The following is a 16632-nucleotide window of genomic DNA, read 5'->3' as shown; positions in this document are numbered from 1 at the left end:
ATCATGACCTTAGCCAAAATCAAGAGTTGGATGCTCAATTGGATAAACCATCCAGGCACCCCTAAACTTGGGAGTAACATCTAGTAAACATCTATTAGTACCACTTCTGGGGAAGCTCCAATGAATTAAGCTCCAACAGACTGAAGATGTTCTGGCCACTGCCCAGCATAGTGGGAGAGCTAATCCCAGCTCTTGGTGCCACATATTTGGGTTTCTCAGCACTGGAATGCTCCCTGCAGCTTAAGAACCACCCAAACACCTGCTGGAATGAATGCAAAACTATGGGAGCTGGCTTTTTCGAGAAAAGAAAATATGAAAGAAAAAAAGATCTTCCTCTCTCTGGCAGCTTCTAATGAAAAGGAAATCATGAAATAATGAATTGGACATAAAAGCATTTTATTTAGTCTGATGCTGTGCTGCAGTTAAGTCTTAGCCTGACGTGCTAAGGGAGCTGAATTTATGCTTCAGTAAGCTAAAGAAAGAGGGTTTTTGTTGTTGCTAAATTTAAAGATCTCAAGTAAGCCAGCATAGCACAGTGATTAGGAGCAGATCCTCTAGGGCCCCATCGGCCTGAGCTGGTGTCCAGTCTAATGTTTACTCCCCACTCCCGTCCTGTGCCTCAGTTCCTCCTTTGGGTGGGATGGTAACAGAGGTGCCCCACTGGGGTGTCACGAGAACCAAGTGGTCAGGATACTTGAAGAGCGCCCGGTCCATAGAATATTTTACAACCATGCTCATTAGTATGGAAGCTAAACGGAAATGATGCCATGGGTCTGGACTAGTGTTTTTTTTTAAGTGCCTCAGGAGGCTCTGTTGTGCAGGCAGGGTGGAGGCTGGCCTAGAGGTTAAGAGCATGGGCATATTCCCCGGGTTTAAACCTGACCTCTGCCCCTCACGAGCTTCAAAACCTTGGGCACAACTAAACCTTGTACTCACTTCATAGAATGGTCCTTAGATGAGTGTCTGGAACATGGAGAATGACTGATAACTGTTAGTAATTACTGTTGTCATCATCATCACCATCAGCCCAGGACAAGCCTGGCCTGAGGCACCTCTGAACCTTCACAATGGATACTGAAGTTGGAAAAGCAGTTCTGCCTGGTGGAAAATCAACTTTAGTGCTCCTCTGTGAGCTCGCTGCCTCTCACAGGAGGCCTGACATAGATCCCGCCAGTCCCCACGGACCTCCTGCTTTCACAGATCCCAAAGATGGCCCTCCCATCCCAGGGCAGGTTTACACAGGTGGGGGAGGCAGGAACTATGAAGGGCTGCATGCCACCCCAGCAAGGAAACAGAAGACACCAAGCAACCAACCATACCACCGACCTACCCACATCAACACAGTCCTGCCTTTGTACATATGAACATGATAACCAAGGATGGGCTGACATTTGAGTAAAACAAATTTCCTGAAAAGCTAAGTGAGTAAAGAGGCCACCTGACCTGTGGCGGGGGGGGCGGGTAGGTGAGAATACAGAGGAGTGAGGAAACCTGATAAATAAAATTCTAAATTAATACCCCTGAAGGAGACAGCACCCATACAATGGGTGCTTCATGAAATGTGAACTTATTGCTATGAAAAAGAAGCAATTAGAGAACAAGAAGAGTTCTCTGAAAATAACATGCTGTCAAAATGAAACATTCAGCAGAAGGGTCAAATAGTAGAATGAAGGTGGCTGAGGCCCAAATTAATTATCCAGAAAATAAAACAGAGGAAATAACCCAGAAAGTAAGAAAGAAAAAGGAAAATATTAAAAAATGTAAAGAATTATTTGGCGTCAATTTAGCAGACAGAATATCCTTCTACCTACACCAAGTAGGTTAAATTCTAGAAGGCAGAGAAATATGAGAAGAGATAGAATCAAAAACTTAATGGAAGAAATTTCCCCAGAAAATTTCCCTTGAAATATCCAACAGACAACTAATCAGGTCCAGAACAATAGGTCACTATGGTGTGTTGTAACCAGATATAAGATCAACACACAATAAATCAAACAGTATCATTGTTCCAGAAATTACAACAGAAAATATATCCCCATCTCTCAAAAATATAGATATTACTTGTCCAGAATATATAAAACCAATGTAGTCACAACCAAATTCAAATCATTATCAGTATAAAACTTTACAAAGTGATTCAAAAGTTTACTGAAGAGAAAATACATGTAAGTAGCAAAATATATGAAAAAATAAAAGAGTGACTTATCATAAAGCTAGACTAATTAAAACATTGTACTGGCTTAAAAATGGACCAACAGACTCATAAAACAGAATAGAGATTAATAAACAGACCCATGTCCAGAGCAGTAGGAAGGAGGAGGACACACTTCACTTGTGAGGAGAAATATTAAACATTCAAAAATTGCTGCTGGAGAAATAATTATTCATTTGGAAAAAGTAAAGTTAGAGCTTTACGCTTCATACCACATTTTAAAGTAAGTTTGGGATCAATTACTTAAACATAAAAAGTAAAACTATAAATGTTTTGGAAATACACAGGAAAATAATTTCAGAATTGTGGGGCAAGAACAATCTTTTAAAGTAAGAAACCTTAGACACCACATAAGAAAACAAGAACAACAGAGTTTGCAAGATAAAAAGCTAACAAGTCTATATTTTTTAAAAAAGACACTTCATTAAAACTAAAAAGGCAAAGACAAACAACAGACTGGAATAAAATATTAGCCATTTAAAGCAGAAAAGAATTACTATATGAAGAAATCCCACATACCAAGGAACCAGTCTTACAGAAAATAGACAAAACAAATGAACAAGCAATTCACAAAAGAAATTCAAATGAGTAATAAAGTCCTGCTATTTGTTGGCTTTATGTCTCATCTATTCTCTGTTCCCCTTTTCTTTTTTTTTTTCTGCCTTCTTTTGGATAATTGGGTATTTTGCATGACTCCATTTTATTTCCTTTGTTGGCTTATTACCCAACTCTTCATTTTTTTTTTATTTTAGTGGTTGCTTTAGAGTTTATAGTATACATTTTAGCATATAGCACTTTGCCTTCAAGTGACAGACTTCTTCACATATCTTTTTTTTTTCTTTAAGATTTTATTTATTTATTTGACAGAGAGAGACACAGTGAGAGAGGGAACACAAGCAGGGGGAGTGGGAGAGGGAGAAGCAGACCTCCCGCGGAGCAGGGAGCCCGATGCGGGGCTCGATCCCAAGGCCCTGGGATCATGACCTGAGCCGAAGGCAGACGCTTAACAACTGAGCCACCCAGGCGCCCCTTCACATATCTTTTAAGAGCCTTACATTGTATACCTCCCCCCCCCACCTTTACACTATTTTCTTCATACATATGTTAAAAATCCCACAAAATGCTGGTGTGTTTTTCTTCATATTTCCTGTCCTGTGTGTGCATTGAGCTTCTCAGATCTGTGGGTTTATAGTTTTTATCTAATTTTCAAGATAAAATTGGCTATTATTTTTTTTTGAACTGAGATTCAACTGACATATAACATTATATATTTTTTATAAAGATTTATTTATTTATTTCAGAGAGAGAAGTGAATGAGAGAGAGAGAGGAGAGAGAGGTCACAAGGGTGGGGGTAGGAGCAGAGGGAAAGAGAAACCCAAGCGGACTCCACATTGAGCACAGAGCCTGACTCAGGGCTTGATCTCATGACCCATGAAATCATGACCTGAGCCCAAACCAAGAGTCAAACATTTAACCAATTGTGCTACCCAGGCACCCCAACATATATTATATTAGTTTCAGAGGTACAACATAATGACTTGATACAAAATGATCGCCACAATAAGTCTATTTAACGTCCATCACCACACCTTGTCACAAAACATTTTTTCTTGTGATAAGAACTTTTAAGATCTACTTTCTTATTTTTTAATATTTTTTCTGTTCATCCCCCCTCCTTTAGGGACCCCCATTCCACACAGAGGCTTCTTGAAAATCTCCCCTATAGCTCACTAATGCTCCTTTCATTTTTCACAAAATTTTTTTCTCCATCTTCTACATTTGGATAACGTCTATTGCAATGTCTTGAGTTCACTAATCTTCCCTTCTCTCTTACTTTTTTAAAAATTTATTTATTTGGGGGGGGGCGGCCTTAAGCAGACTCTCCACTGAGCATGAAGCCCAAAGCAGGGCTCATTCCCACAACCCTGAGATAATGACCTGAGCAGAAACCAAGTGTCAGATGCTTAACTGACTGAGGCACCCAGGCACCCCTCTTCTCTCTTATTGAATCTGCCATTAATCTCATCCAGTGAATCTTTTCTCTCTTATATTGAATTTTTCATCACTCAGAGTTCAAACAGGTATTTTTTTATACCTTCCTGTCTCTAGTTAACTTTTTGAACATCTGGAATACAGTTATAACTGTTTTAATGTCCCTGTCGCTCCTTCTAACATGTGGATAAGTTTTATATCAGTTTAAATTGGTTTCTTTTTCTCCTCATTTCAGGTTGTATTTTCTTGTTTCTTGGCATGCCTAGTAATCTTTGATTGAATGCCAGACATTGTGATTATTATCTTGTTGGTGCTGGATATTTTTGTACTCCTATGAACATTCTTGGACTTTATCCTAGGACACAATTAAATTAGTTGGAAATGGTCTGATTCCTTTGGATCTTGCTTTTAAGATTTGTCACTGTGCTCGCTTCAGCAGTACATATATTAAGATTTGTCACAAAGGACTGGAGTGACATGTACTCTGGGGTTAATTATTCCCCATTACTGAGGCAAGATTCTTCTAAAAGTATTCTACTCCACTGCCCGAGCAAATCATGAGGTTTTCCAGTCTGGATGGTAGGAAAGCCCTGCTTTTTTGCCTGTACTGTTCCCTCTAATGCACTCAGATGATTCTTTCCTGACCTCGGGCAGTTTCCTCATATGAAAAAGCTGATCAATATCAGCTGAATCCTCACAGGGGATCCTCTAAAGACCTCCAGAACTCTCTGTTTGTGGAGGTCTCCCCTCTTTGTCCTGTGAACTCTAGCCTCCTTTAAATCCCCAGACCTTCACCTTCTTCTGCTTAACTCAGTGAGTGTGCCAAGCTCTTCCCATGTTTCCCTTACCTGTGCTGCAGCCTGGAAACTGCCTCACAGCTGGAGGCTGGGTACAATCTTAGGACTTACTATTAATGGTAGAGGATCAAGGTAGAAGGAATATAGAGTAGAATCAGGTGAGATTTATTGCTATCCGCTAAGCAGAGATCCTGGCATTCAATGTTTAGCTGGAGGAGTTAAGAAAAGCTCAGTTTGTTCAGTTTGCTAACATATGAATCCAAAGGTGGGCTACTCCAAATGAAGTTGAAATGCCAGACTTCCTTGGTATACCGTAAGAGGAAGAGATCTAAAGGCTTAGGGAGACTGGAATAAGAATGCATTGATCCTGTAAGACTTGCTCACCTGCCCTGGAGGATCCAGGGAACACACTTCTCACCACAACTATAAGAAATCTGTGAGAGGAACTCTAACATCCTTGAAGTGCATTGTGGTAACTCTTCTCTGCAGGTCAGAAATTAGAGTGGGAATGTCTATGCTACCATCAAACTAGGTTCCCTAAATGCAATAAGGATTATGGAATTTCAGGGTGGCAGGGACCAAGTGACAGCACTTAGTCACCAAAGACCATGTGGGTATGGTTACTGAGTGGACAGTGGGGCCAAAGCAGTACTCAGAAGAGTCTGACTCACAGAGGTGCTGGTGTTGACTCCTAGAGGTTCTATTTCTTTAATTAAACCTTCACTGATACACATTCCCATCTTGGTTGATAAAATTTTGCAATAAAAGTAAACCAAAAAGCCAGACTCCTCAAATAAAAGTAAACCAAAAACCAGATTCCTCAAACAGTATAATATAAAATACAAACAGTACTTCACTCAAATTTTTTTAAAAAAAATTATACTACCTGTGATTATGTGTGAGACTAGTTCCATTATTGATAAATAAGCAATCACAAGATGTTACATTGAATCTTTCAAAAATTATTTAAATCAGAGCTATATAATCTGATTCCTAATCGTAATCCAGCATAATGTAGAACCTTTTATAGTTTAATGTAAGGAAGACGATTATCTCAATCACAGGAGACACTTCTCAAACTAGTACAAAAAAACAGAAGAGGAAGAAAAGCTTCCAAAGTCATTCTGAGGCCAGCATTACCCAGACACCAAAACCAGACAAAGACACTACAAAAAAAAAAAGAAAACTACAGGCCGATATCTCTGATGAACATAAATACAAATATCCTCAACAAATAAATACAGCAAACAGAAGCCAACAATATATTAAAAAATTATTTATCATAAAAAGGTAAGATTTATTCCAGGGATGCAAAGGTGGTTCACTATTCACAAATCAATCAATGTGATACATCACATTAACAAGAGAAAGGATAAAAACCATATAGTCATCTCAATAGATGCAGAAAAAGCATGTGAAAAAGTACAACATCCACTCATGTTAAAAACTCTCAACAAAGTAGGTTTAGAGGGAACATACCTCAACATAATAAAGGCCCTATATGAAAAACCAACAGCTAACATCATACTCAATGGTGAAAAACTAAGAGCTTTCCCTCTAATGTCAGGAACAAGACAAGGATGTCCACTCTCACCACTTTTATTCAGCATGGTACTAGAAGTCCTACCTGCAGCGATCAGACAAGAAAAAGAAATAAATGGCATCTAAATTAGTAAGGAAGAAGTAAAACTTTCACTATTTGCAGATGACATGATACTGTACGTAGAAAACCCTAAAGACTCCACCAAAAAACTACTAGAAGTGATAAATGAATTCAGTAAAGTTGTAGAATACAAATTCAATATACAGAAATATGTTGCATTTCTATATAGCAATAATGAAGTAGCAGAAAGAGAAATTAAGAAAACAAGCCCATTTACAACTGCACCAAAAATAATAAAATACCATAACCAAGGAGGTGAAAGACCTCTACTCTGAAAACTATAAAACACTGATGAAAGAAACTGAAGATGACACAAATGGGAAGTTACTCCATGCTCATGGATGAGAAAAACCAATACTGTCAAAATGTCCAGACTACCCAAAGCAATCTACAGATTTGATGCAATCTCTATCAGAATACCAACAACATTTTCACAGACCTACAACAAATAATCCTATAATTTGTATAGAACCCCAAAAGACTCCAAATAGCCAAAGGAATCCTGAGAAAGAAGAACAAAGCTGAGGTATCACAATCCCAGATTTCAAGATATACTACATAGCTGTAGTAATCAAAAGTAAAGTATGGTATGGCATAAAAATAGACACATAGATCAATGGAACAGAATAGAGAGCCCAGAAATAAACCCATGATTATATGGCCAATTAATTTGTGACAAAGGAGGTAAGAACATACAACAGGGAAAAGACAGCTTCTTCAACAAATAATGCTGAGAAAACTGCACAGCTACATACAAAAGAATGAAACTGGACTACTTTCTTATCCATACACAAAAATAAACTCAAAATGGATTAAAGACCTAACTGTGAGACCTGAAACCATAAAACTCCTCGAAGAAATCATAGTAATTTCTTTGCCATCAGCCACAGAAACATTTTTCTAGATATGTGTCCCCAGGCCATGGAAACAAGAGCAAAATTGTCTAATTTTTATTGGGACTACATCAAAATGAAAAGCTTTTGCACACTGAAGGAAATCATCAACAAAATGACAAGGCAACCTACCGAATGGGAGAAGATATTTGCAAATGATATACCTGATAAGGGGTTAATATTCAAAATATATAAAAAACTTATACATACAATTCCATAAAACTAAATAATCTGATTTAAAAATAGGCAGAGGACCAGAGAATAGAATTTTTCCAAAGAAGATATACAGACGACCAACAGACATGTGAAAAGATGCTAAACATCACTAATCATCAGGGAAATGCAAACCAAAATCACAATGAGATATCACCTTACACCCATCAGAATGGCTAGAATCAAAAAGACAAGAGATAACAAGTGTTGGGGAGGATGTACAGAAAAAGGAGCCCTTGTGCACTGTTGGTAGGAATGTAAATTGGTGCAACCACTGTGGAAAACAGTATGGATGCTCCTTAAAAAATTAAAAATAGAGTTACCATATGATCCAGTAATTCCACTACTGGGTATTTACCCAAAGGAAAAGACATATGCATCCCGATGTTTACTGCAGCATTATTTACAATAGCCAAGCTATGGAAGCTACCCAAGTGTCCATCCACAGATGAATGGATAAAGAAAAAGTTGTATATATGCACAAAGGACTATTACTCAGCCATGAAAAAGGCTGAGATCTTGCCATTTGCAACAACATGAATGGACCTTGAGCATATAATGCTAAGTGAAGTAAGTCACACTGAGAAAGACAAATGCCATATGATTTCACTCATATGTGGAATTTAAGAAACAAAACAAATGAGCAAACAAAGGGGAAAAAGACACACAAAAAACAAGACTCTTAAATATAGAGAACTGGTGGTTAGCAGAGGGGAGGTGGGGGGGTGGCTGAAACAGGTAATGGGGACTAAGACTACACTTACCATGAGCACTGAATAATGTACACAACTGTTGAATCACTCTATTGTACATCTGGAACTAATATTATATTATATAACAATTATAAATTAATATAACAATATAACCTGAAACTATATAACTAATACAAGTATAGATTAATTACACTTCAATAAAAAAAGAAAAAAAGAACCACAGTAATGCAAAAATACCTATTCTCCACTGAAATAGCTATCACCACTTTCCAGCATTATGAAAGGCTCTTATAAAATAGCAGGGCAAAAAAGTCACAGTATTTTTCTCCTCGTTCTCCCTCTGGCATCACATTCACCAGTCTGGAAGGGGCAATCTCCCTCCCCGTCCTCTCAGACATCATGCTGCCCCCTCTCCCTTGCTTTTTCCTAACAGAGGCTCCCCTCCAACATATCAATCACTCTAGGCAAAATGTATACCCCTCCTCATCCCATTCTGTCTTACAAGATCGGACTGATGAAAAGAAAGGAGATGTAGCAGAGACTAGGACAGGCCCCCACGCACCAGGCCTCCAGAGGAAAGATATTGTCAATAGGCCAGTGACAGCACCAAAACCCTGCCTTCAGCATGCCCACGCATGGCTGTCCTCACCCACCAGCCCCCCGCAGGGCGTCGGGCATGGCCATGCAGGCCCTGGATCAGCAGGGCCCAACACTGCCTCTTTCAACCACCCCAAGGGACAGACACTTTCCTTCAGAGAGAGCAACTCACTCTGGCAGGGGAGGGGTCCTTCGTGGGGACAGGGGGCTGCGGTGAGTCCCCTGGAAATGAATCAGAATAGTCACAGTGATTCCTTCAGTTTTCTACATCCAGGAAGAAGGAGACACTAACACTAAGGTAGAGGATAGAAGCAGGAGCTTGGGATAAAAGAATTATTTAAGCCAAGACTTCAAGCCATCCTAGCTGAGTCTAGAGAGTGAGTTTTTACTAACAAATCAAAAGGCTGTACTGTCACAACTGATACATTATTAAACACTACATCTGAAACTAATGATGTATTCTATGTTGGCTAACTGAATTTAAATAAAGAAAAAAGACTGTATCGTCCTGGTCAACACAAAAGAATGTTCTTATGGTAGAGACGAACAACTGTCTACCAAAATTCCTGCCCACCTCTTCATAGTATGGAGCTGCCCCTGGGAAGTGCCTGTCCAGGAAGGGACTAACTTTTCCAGCTTCCTTCCCAGCCCAATAGGGCCACATGACAGGCTCTCCCCAATGGTTTGACGTGTGAGTGATGAGGGTCACCTTTAGACCCATCCCCATTGCCTTTCCCCTTCCATTGAAATACAATGGACTCCACAGGCCTGGGGAACTGTAGAGCCCCTTCTAGAAGGAAGCAACCAGAGTCTCTGGACCTCCTGTGATGGGGAGCAGCCCATTGCCTGGAGTGCCCACTCTAGAAGAATCATGTCCTTTGGCTGTGCTTTTGGGTTCTTACCTCATGTCGTGTTAAGTCACTGAAAGTCTGGGGTTTATTACAGCACCTAGTGTTATCCTAACCCATCCCCTTACCTCCCTAAGTAAGGAAAGTGGTCAGCCGAGCTTGGGGAACCCCTTCTCTTCTACCTGGGGCTTGGGCAGAAATAAATCAATGGGAGAAAATGCTCACCACTGCCCAGAGAGTGGCCGGTCCCACACCGATGGACGGGGACTAGGGAGCAGACACTCCGAACGTTCTGCTATAGCAGCTCCAGCTGGTGCTTTATCCCTCTTTCTAGGGTGAGGCCCTAGAACACCCCATCCTACTGCTCTGACTTCCCCAGGACACACCTGAGCCACGTCCACAAGGAGTCCTGACTCCTTGTCAGCTAGAAGCTGCATAGCGTCCTTCACAGTAAAATGCCCAGCGCTGCGAGAATCTCCATCCGGGGACCAGGACCGGGGGTGGGCATGAAGAGTGGCTGGGGGATCACGGACGCCATTCCTCTCATCTTTTCACCACACACCCACCCAAACACCCACCCAAAGGAGTTGTGGCTTTTCCTTGTTCGGCAGCCAGCGTCAGAGGCCTTCCTTGGCCTATACCATGAGGGCAGGTGAGGAGGAATGGAACAGGCTGGCCCCATGTCCCCAAAGGGAACCCAAAAGCACAGCCAAAGGACATCGGACCCCACAGCTGGCGTGTCCACCACCATTTCCCTCTGCACAAAGGAGTCAGCTTCTTGACACACTAGCTGTGATTTACTTTAAAATACTCCAGCAAGGGGCTTGGATCAAACAAGACAGGCCAATGTTGATATTTGCAGAAGACAGATGGAGGGTCTACGGGGATTCATTATACTAGCGTCCCTCTTGACTTCTGTGCGTGTTGGAAACTTTCTACACAAAAAAAACATTTCTTTTTTTTTTTTTTTGCAAAGGAAATTTCTCGACAAGTCATAGGAGAAGAGGCTCACTGAATTAATGCCACTCTCTTCCCGATGCCTCCTCAGGATGCTGTGGTTACTCTCATGAGGAGGATGTGTTTACAACAGGCAGATTTGTGGGATTTTTCTACTCCCATTAATATTTAGTACATGTCATTATCTCCAAACCTAATCACTAAAGAAGAGATCTTTAAATAATTGATGCCTACAAAAGAGAAGAAAAGCCACACCATGTTTTTTTTCATTATCCATCAAAACCCAGAAAACCTCTTCGTCTGGCCCTGACATGGACACATAAATATATTAATGGACACACTGAGAGAAACACGCATACAAATCAATAGACATGAATCTGCTCGGGTACTTTCCCGATGGGAAAACTATCCTCTCTTTTCCATCTCCCATGTGGCCTGCTCCTCCCTGGCACGGGGCCACGGCAATGGGAGAAGGGGTTCCAGCGGCACCCCTGTGCTCTTCTATTCAAATAAACATCCTCCTCTGAAACTCCGAGTATCAGTCCCCAAAACACACACGCAGCTAACCTTTCTTGAACTCTGATGAAGTAGGCGCTGCTCGTGTGCTCGTGTTTACACGCCTAGCACCTATACTTACTAAAATGTCTTTGTTCCCAGCACGTCCACAGAGGACAGCGCCCAAACAGAACAAAGGAAGAGGACGCTACATGAGCATCTCCGACGGGCACTCTCCGAAGCGGAGAAGGTAGGATGCGCAGTGGTTGTTACCTATGAGCCCCTCTGCACTGGGAGGTTCCGCTTCTATAAAGGTCTGTGCCCCGCTTTCTGCAAAGAAGCCAGAATTCTCTCTGCCAGCACCTTTAAAGCACTCACACCCCCGCAGGGACCCTGCTCCCAGGCGGCCGTGGGGACAGGTGCAGACTTACCACAAGGGAGAGAGGCCTCTTCCAGGAGACCACACCGATGAGCCCCGAGAGCAGCACCTGCAAGGACAAATGGTGCGGGAAGGTAAGACTCTTTGGAAACCTTTAACGGACAATCAACATGGTCCTGCCGTCTCACCTTGAAAAAGGACTACTTCTAGAATCCGGCCCACATGCATGAGCTGGGGAGGGGGGGACACACAATGAGGCTTGTTGTGCGCCCGGACGCTCATAGCCTGCAGCGCTATGGACAGCACGCAGGCCTCCGAGACCACCAGGAGCTCCTGTGAGGTCACTTATGCTCTGCATGCATGGGCCCAGGAACAGATGCACCTGCTGAAAGAGCCTCCACTGGGCACTCCCTCCACTCTGGTCCCGTGAGTTATTTGGTTGTGTGACTTAAAAATCACAGAGAGGACTGCAAACACTACTTTGGGGAAAAGTGGAGCTCCCCCTCCCTTGCAGGTCACCTGGCCACCTGCCTTCTGCGCATGGGTGCTGGGCATGGCCGACCTGGCAGGCCCCCCTCTCTCCTTTCCCACACTTGGTCCCCCAGCCAGCTTCCCATGTCCCCAGGAGGCGGTGCCACCAGGTGAGGCCCCCAGCTTCCCACACACTGACACTGAGCTGCCGGCTCCTTTCCCAGGCCGGCCCCTGGCCTCCGCGGCCCCAGGTCCCACTGAGCATGGCCCCTCCAGGACCTCTTCTAGCAGCCACCTCCCCTCCCCCAGCTCTTCCCTGTTGCCCTAACCCCATGAGCACCCTTGTGTCTTCTGTCTCAGGAGAACCACCCCTCAGGTCCTGGCCCACAATCCCTGAGGCACACGCTGGCCACGGATCCAGACATTCCCAGTCTCCTTGGGTCCAGGCAGGGCTGACAGATCAGGGAGACACAGCTGCTCCCTCCCCACTACAATCTGGCTTCGGCCCTCACCACTTGCACACACACTTCCCAAGGTCACCGGAGGGGTCGCTGAGTGCAACACACAAGTGCAGTGATCAGTTTGAAGACCTGAGGTTAACCACATCCTCCTGTGGGAGGCCCCTCTCCACTCGGCTTTGCGTCACTCCCCAGACGTCCTCCCACCTCGCCCTTCCCTTCCGCGCCCCAAGACCTCTCCTCAGACCTTTGGCTCCTCCACCCAGTGGCTCCACTGGAGATCCATCTATCATTCGGGGTCCTCTAACATGCGCTGATTCACACGGTCCACTGGGCACCGCTCCTGGTGTCACTCTCCACCTCAACATGTCCCAAAATGCACCTGCGGTCTCTACCTCCCCAACCCAGTCTCTCTCATCACCTCTGCCTCCTACAATGGCACCCCTCCTCCCGGTCACTCAAATCCAGATCCGAGATGGTCCCGTCTCTCTCACCCCCAGCATCCAACCAGACACAGAGAGGAGGAGGCTGCAGCTGCCCTTCTGCCAGGGCAATATTCTGGGAGGCCCCACTATAATAAGTAAGGTATTTTCATAAGAGGTCTGCTGTAAAGATAAATCACCCCAACTTTCTGCTGTGCGCACGGGCCAGGCTGTCAGGTCCTGGGCTGGAGCGCTTTGGTTCATTTCCTCTGGGATTCCAAAAGGACTTGCCCAGGCCTGGGAGAAGAGTATCCTACTGAACAGACTCCCAAGGCCCCCCTGGCAACAGACTCCAGTTAACCCTCAAACACTTCTGCAGACTTAGACCCAATAGTCTCTATCAACCCGTACATCATGTTAGTCTCAGGTGGATTTCCAAACACACGTGGACCAGAGGTTCGTATAAAAGACTTCTGAACCTCATTCACACACACACACTAAAGAAACAAAATGAACCAAAGAGAGCTCAACAGGGCTCTGCTCCCAAGCATGTCACATATATATTCTTTCTTCAATGCACACATCTTGCAAACACAGTCAATATCGACAAATAGTATTTACGAACGCTTTCCCATACCCCAAATCTCTCTTCATGATGCCACCCAGCTGCAACCTGTATGGAAATCCTTGACTACTGTTCTCCTGTGTCTCTCTGCGCCCCAGTCCCTCGCGTTCTTCATCCACAATGTCTATAACCTCTCTCTTCCCTTCTATACCCAACCCACTCTCCCTCTTGTCATCTCTCCTCCCACAATGGCACCCCTCCTCCTGATCACTCAAATCCAAATTCTGGAGATGTCCCCAGCCCAGCTGGCTCTGACCCTGCCATCTCCTTAGGATATGACTTCCAAAGAGTGTCCTCTGTTTTCCCTTGACGCCAACACCAGCCTGACCCAAATAAAGCCTGGACAGAGGATGGGAAGGTACACCTCCCAGAATACATCCATTTATACTCTGCCTTCTACTTTCCCATAAAAAATTTTACCTATTCTTCAAGACATGGCCCAATGCCTTCTCATTCAGGAAGGGCCTATGAATTCATGAGTACATGGGGCCCCACTAAATCCCTAAACTACCACCAGACCTCTCGAGGCATGTTTAATGAGCTCAGACAGAACTCCTTGATCTTTTCTTCTAAGCTGAAGTTTATAAAACTATCAAATGTCTACAGTGACCAAGTTGCTTGTAACAGAAATATTACTGGAAACCCACAAACCTTCAGAGAGCAGGCATTTAAAAAACACAAAGTTAGTTAATATCACTTAAATTAGGCTACAGTAAAAATTCTTAACTTTCCTTGCCTCCATCCTACAGTTATCATTCCATGAATCCCCTCAAATAATTTTACCTCCAATAATATGGACAGTTGGCTTTACTGAAGAAAATGTTACATTTCTAAATATCATTAATAACTGTAATTACAGATGGATCCAATTCCCCAACACAAAGGAAAAAAAAAATAAAACCATCGAACTCAGTGTGGCATGCAAATCCTAAAATAATCCCTGATGACCCATGGCCTTGTCTAAAGCCCTTCCCTTGATTATCAATATGATGGGTTATCACTCCTGTGATCCTACTCAGTGACACTTACAAAGATGTTGCCCCAGGAACACTTTGCAGCCTTGTAAGACCCGGCCAGTTGACTCAGCTAGGCCATGTCCAGACTCCTGACCTAAGAAAACTCTGAATGGTGATGTGTTAAGCTATAAAGTCTGTGGTACTTTGCGACACAGCAGTAGAAAACTATTTACTGTGGACTAAATGTTTGTGTCCAGCCCAAATCCTAACCCCCAGTGTGATGGTATTTGGAGGTAAGACCTTAGGAGGTAATTAGGGTTAGATTAGGTTGTAAGGGTAGGGCCCTCATGATGGGATGAGAGGATGACAGGATAAGAAAGATCTCTCTCCATCTCTCTGTCTCTCTCCCCACATGTGCACATCATGGAAAGGCCACATGAGGACACAGTGAGGTTTTGACAGCCTGAAAGACAGGAAAGGGGTCCTCACCAGAACCCAACTCTGATCTCAAACTTCCGGCCTCCAGAACTATGAGAAAATAAATTCCTATCGGTCAAACCACTAAGTCTATGGTATTTCATTATGGCCACCCGAGCTTATTAGTACACTAATACTAATAATTAAGAGTGGAATATTGTATTCTTGTCTTCAAATGTCAACTCTCTCCCCAAGTCTCCCCAGAAGAAGCAGACTTCCCTGCCCCTCGATCTAGAAAACCAGAACACCAGAAAACCAGAAGAGGCCTCCTCTGGTCCACTTGGCACCAGAGAAGAAAGGAGAATAGACTTGCTCAGAAATGACTGGGTCTTAGTTTGAACTATTTTTTTTTTTTTTTTTTGCTCAATTCCAGCTACCGGTGAGAATTATGTTGCATGTTCTGCCACCTCAGTAATTCTGCAGGTTTATTTTGTACCACTTTGGTGAGGGACAGGGTCATGGAGCTAGTTAGCCATGAAATTACTGCATCTTATGAAACCTTTGTCCGATTTAATTTGCCAGTATCATTATTCAAAGTCCACAGTTTACACAAGAATATGAAGAAATTGAAGAGGGTCAGAGAAGAGTAACATGTAATTAAGTAGCTATGAAAGAAAAGCCAAAAAAGAATGTGAAAGTCATGATATTGCTCAGAAAGAGAGGCTTAACTTTTCGAGCACCTGCAAGTTGTTAAAAGAACACCAACCCACTTTTTTTCCTCCACTTCCCGCCCAGCCTAAATAGAGGCAAGTGATAATATTAAAAATGAGACAGAATTTCCTGCTGTTGAGGGTGATGAACGGGGACAACAGACTGCCAGGAAGTACTGGCACCTTTAGAGCCAAAGGGCTTCCTGTGTGATTGGTACTGCCGCCTGAACACAGAGGCCCGGAAGAAACTAGCTCTTTAAATCCTGTCCTCTAAGATCGAAAAGTCCTTTCATTGCCCCAAATCAAGAATTTTCTTCAGAGCTTCACTTCTGGTTCAAAGGCAAATGGTAATGCGACATTTTAGATAGGGAAGCCAGTCCTTCTAGAACACAGACTTGAAAGCCAATTCAATTATTTCACAAAACATATGGCAGGTGGGCCTAATAGCTACCGTGGTATCAATTTACCGCTAAGAAGCGAGACCTCACAACTGTCTGGAGAAAGAACTGTTGTTGCAAAAATGGAGCAAATAATATTCTGAGCTGCCTGGAATGAAGGAAGTCTGCAGAGCCCATCTCTCCAAACTTTTCAGACTCTAAACCTGTGCTATGCAAAATTCTTCCTTCTGCTTCATGGAGTAGCTGAACCTCCGACTTTATCCGACTGACATTTTCTTTTCTTTCTGGGTGGTTTTCTGTGTCTGGGTCTCCCTGGGGCCACATGGCAGGGCTGACTCCGTTATGCAAACCCTCAGCCTTCTGTGTCTATCTCAGCTCCCTTCTGGGAGACATACATGCCTTCCCATCCACCCCC

The 16632-nt window shown here is 43.3% G+C and overlaps 1 protein-coding gene across 9 annotated transcripts in view; it reads right to left on the bottom strand.

Annotated features, from left to right (window-relative positions):
• ENTREP2 (endosomal transmembrane epsin interactor 2) overlaps positions 1-16632 on the bottom strand; it is a 473415-nt gene that overhangs the window by 276606 nt on the left and 180177 nt on the right. For 8 of the 9 annotated variants that reach the window (XM_036106221.2, XM_036106220.2, XM_036106226.2 and 5 more), the window contains one exon: positions 11813-11869. The exons of the other annotated variant lie outside the window; for it this stretch is intronic. In XM_036106221.2, coding sequence (XP_035962114.2) covers positions 11813-11869 — 57 coding nt within the window. The remainder of the gene's footprint in view (positions 1-11812; positions 11870-16632) is intronic. 9 annotated transcript variants of the gene reach the window in all.

This window comes from Halichoerus grypus, chromosome 8, assembly GCF_964656455.1.
Source record: "Halichoerus grypus chromosome 8, mHalGry1.hap1.1, whole genome shotgun sequence".
NCBI lineage: Eukaryota > Metazoa > Chordata > Mammalia > Carnivora > Phocidae > Halichoerus > Halichoerus grypus.
The sequence above is the reverse complement of the archived record's forward strand: the minus strand, read 5'-3'. Positions and strand labels throughout refer to the sequence as shown.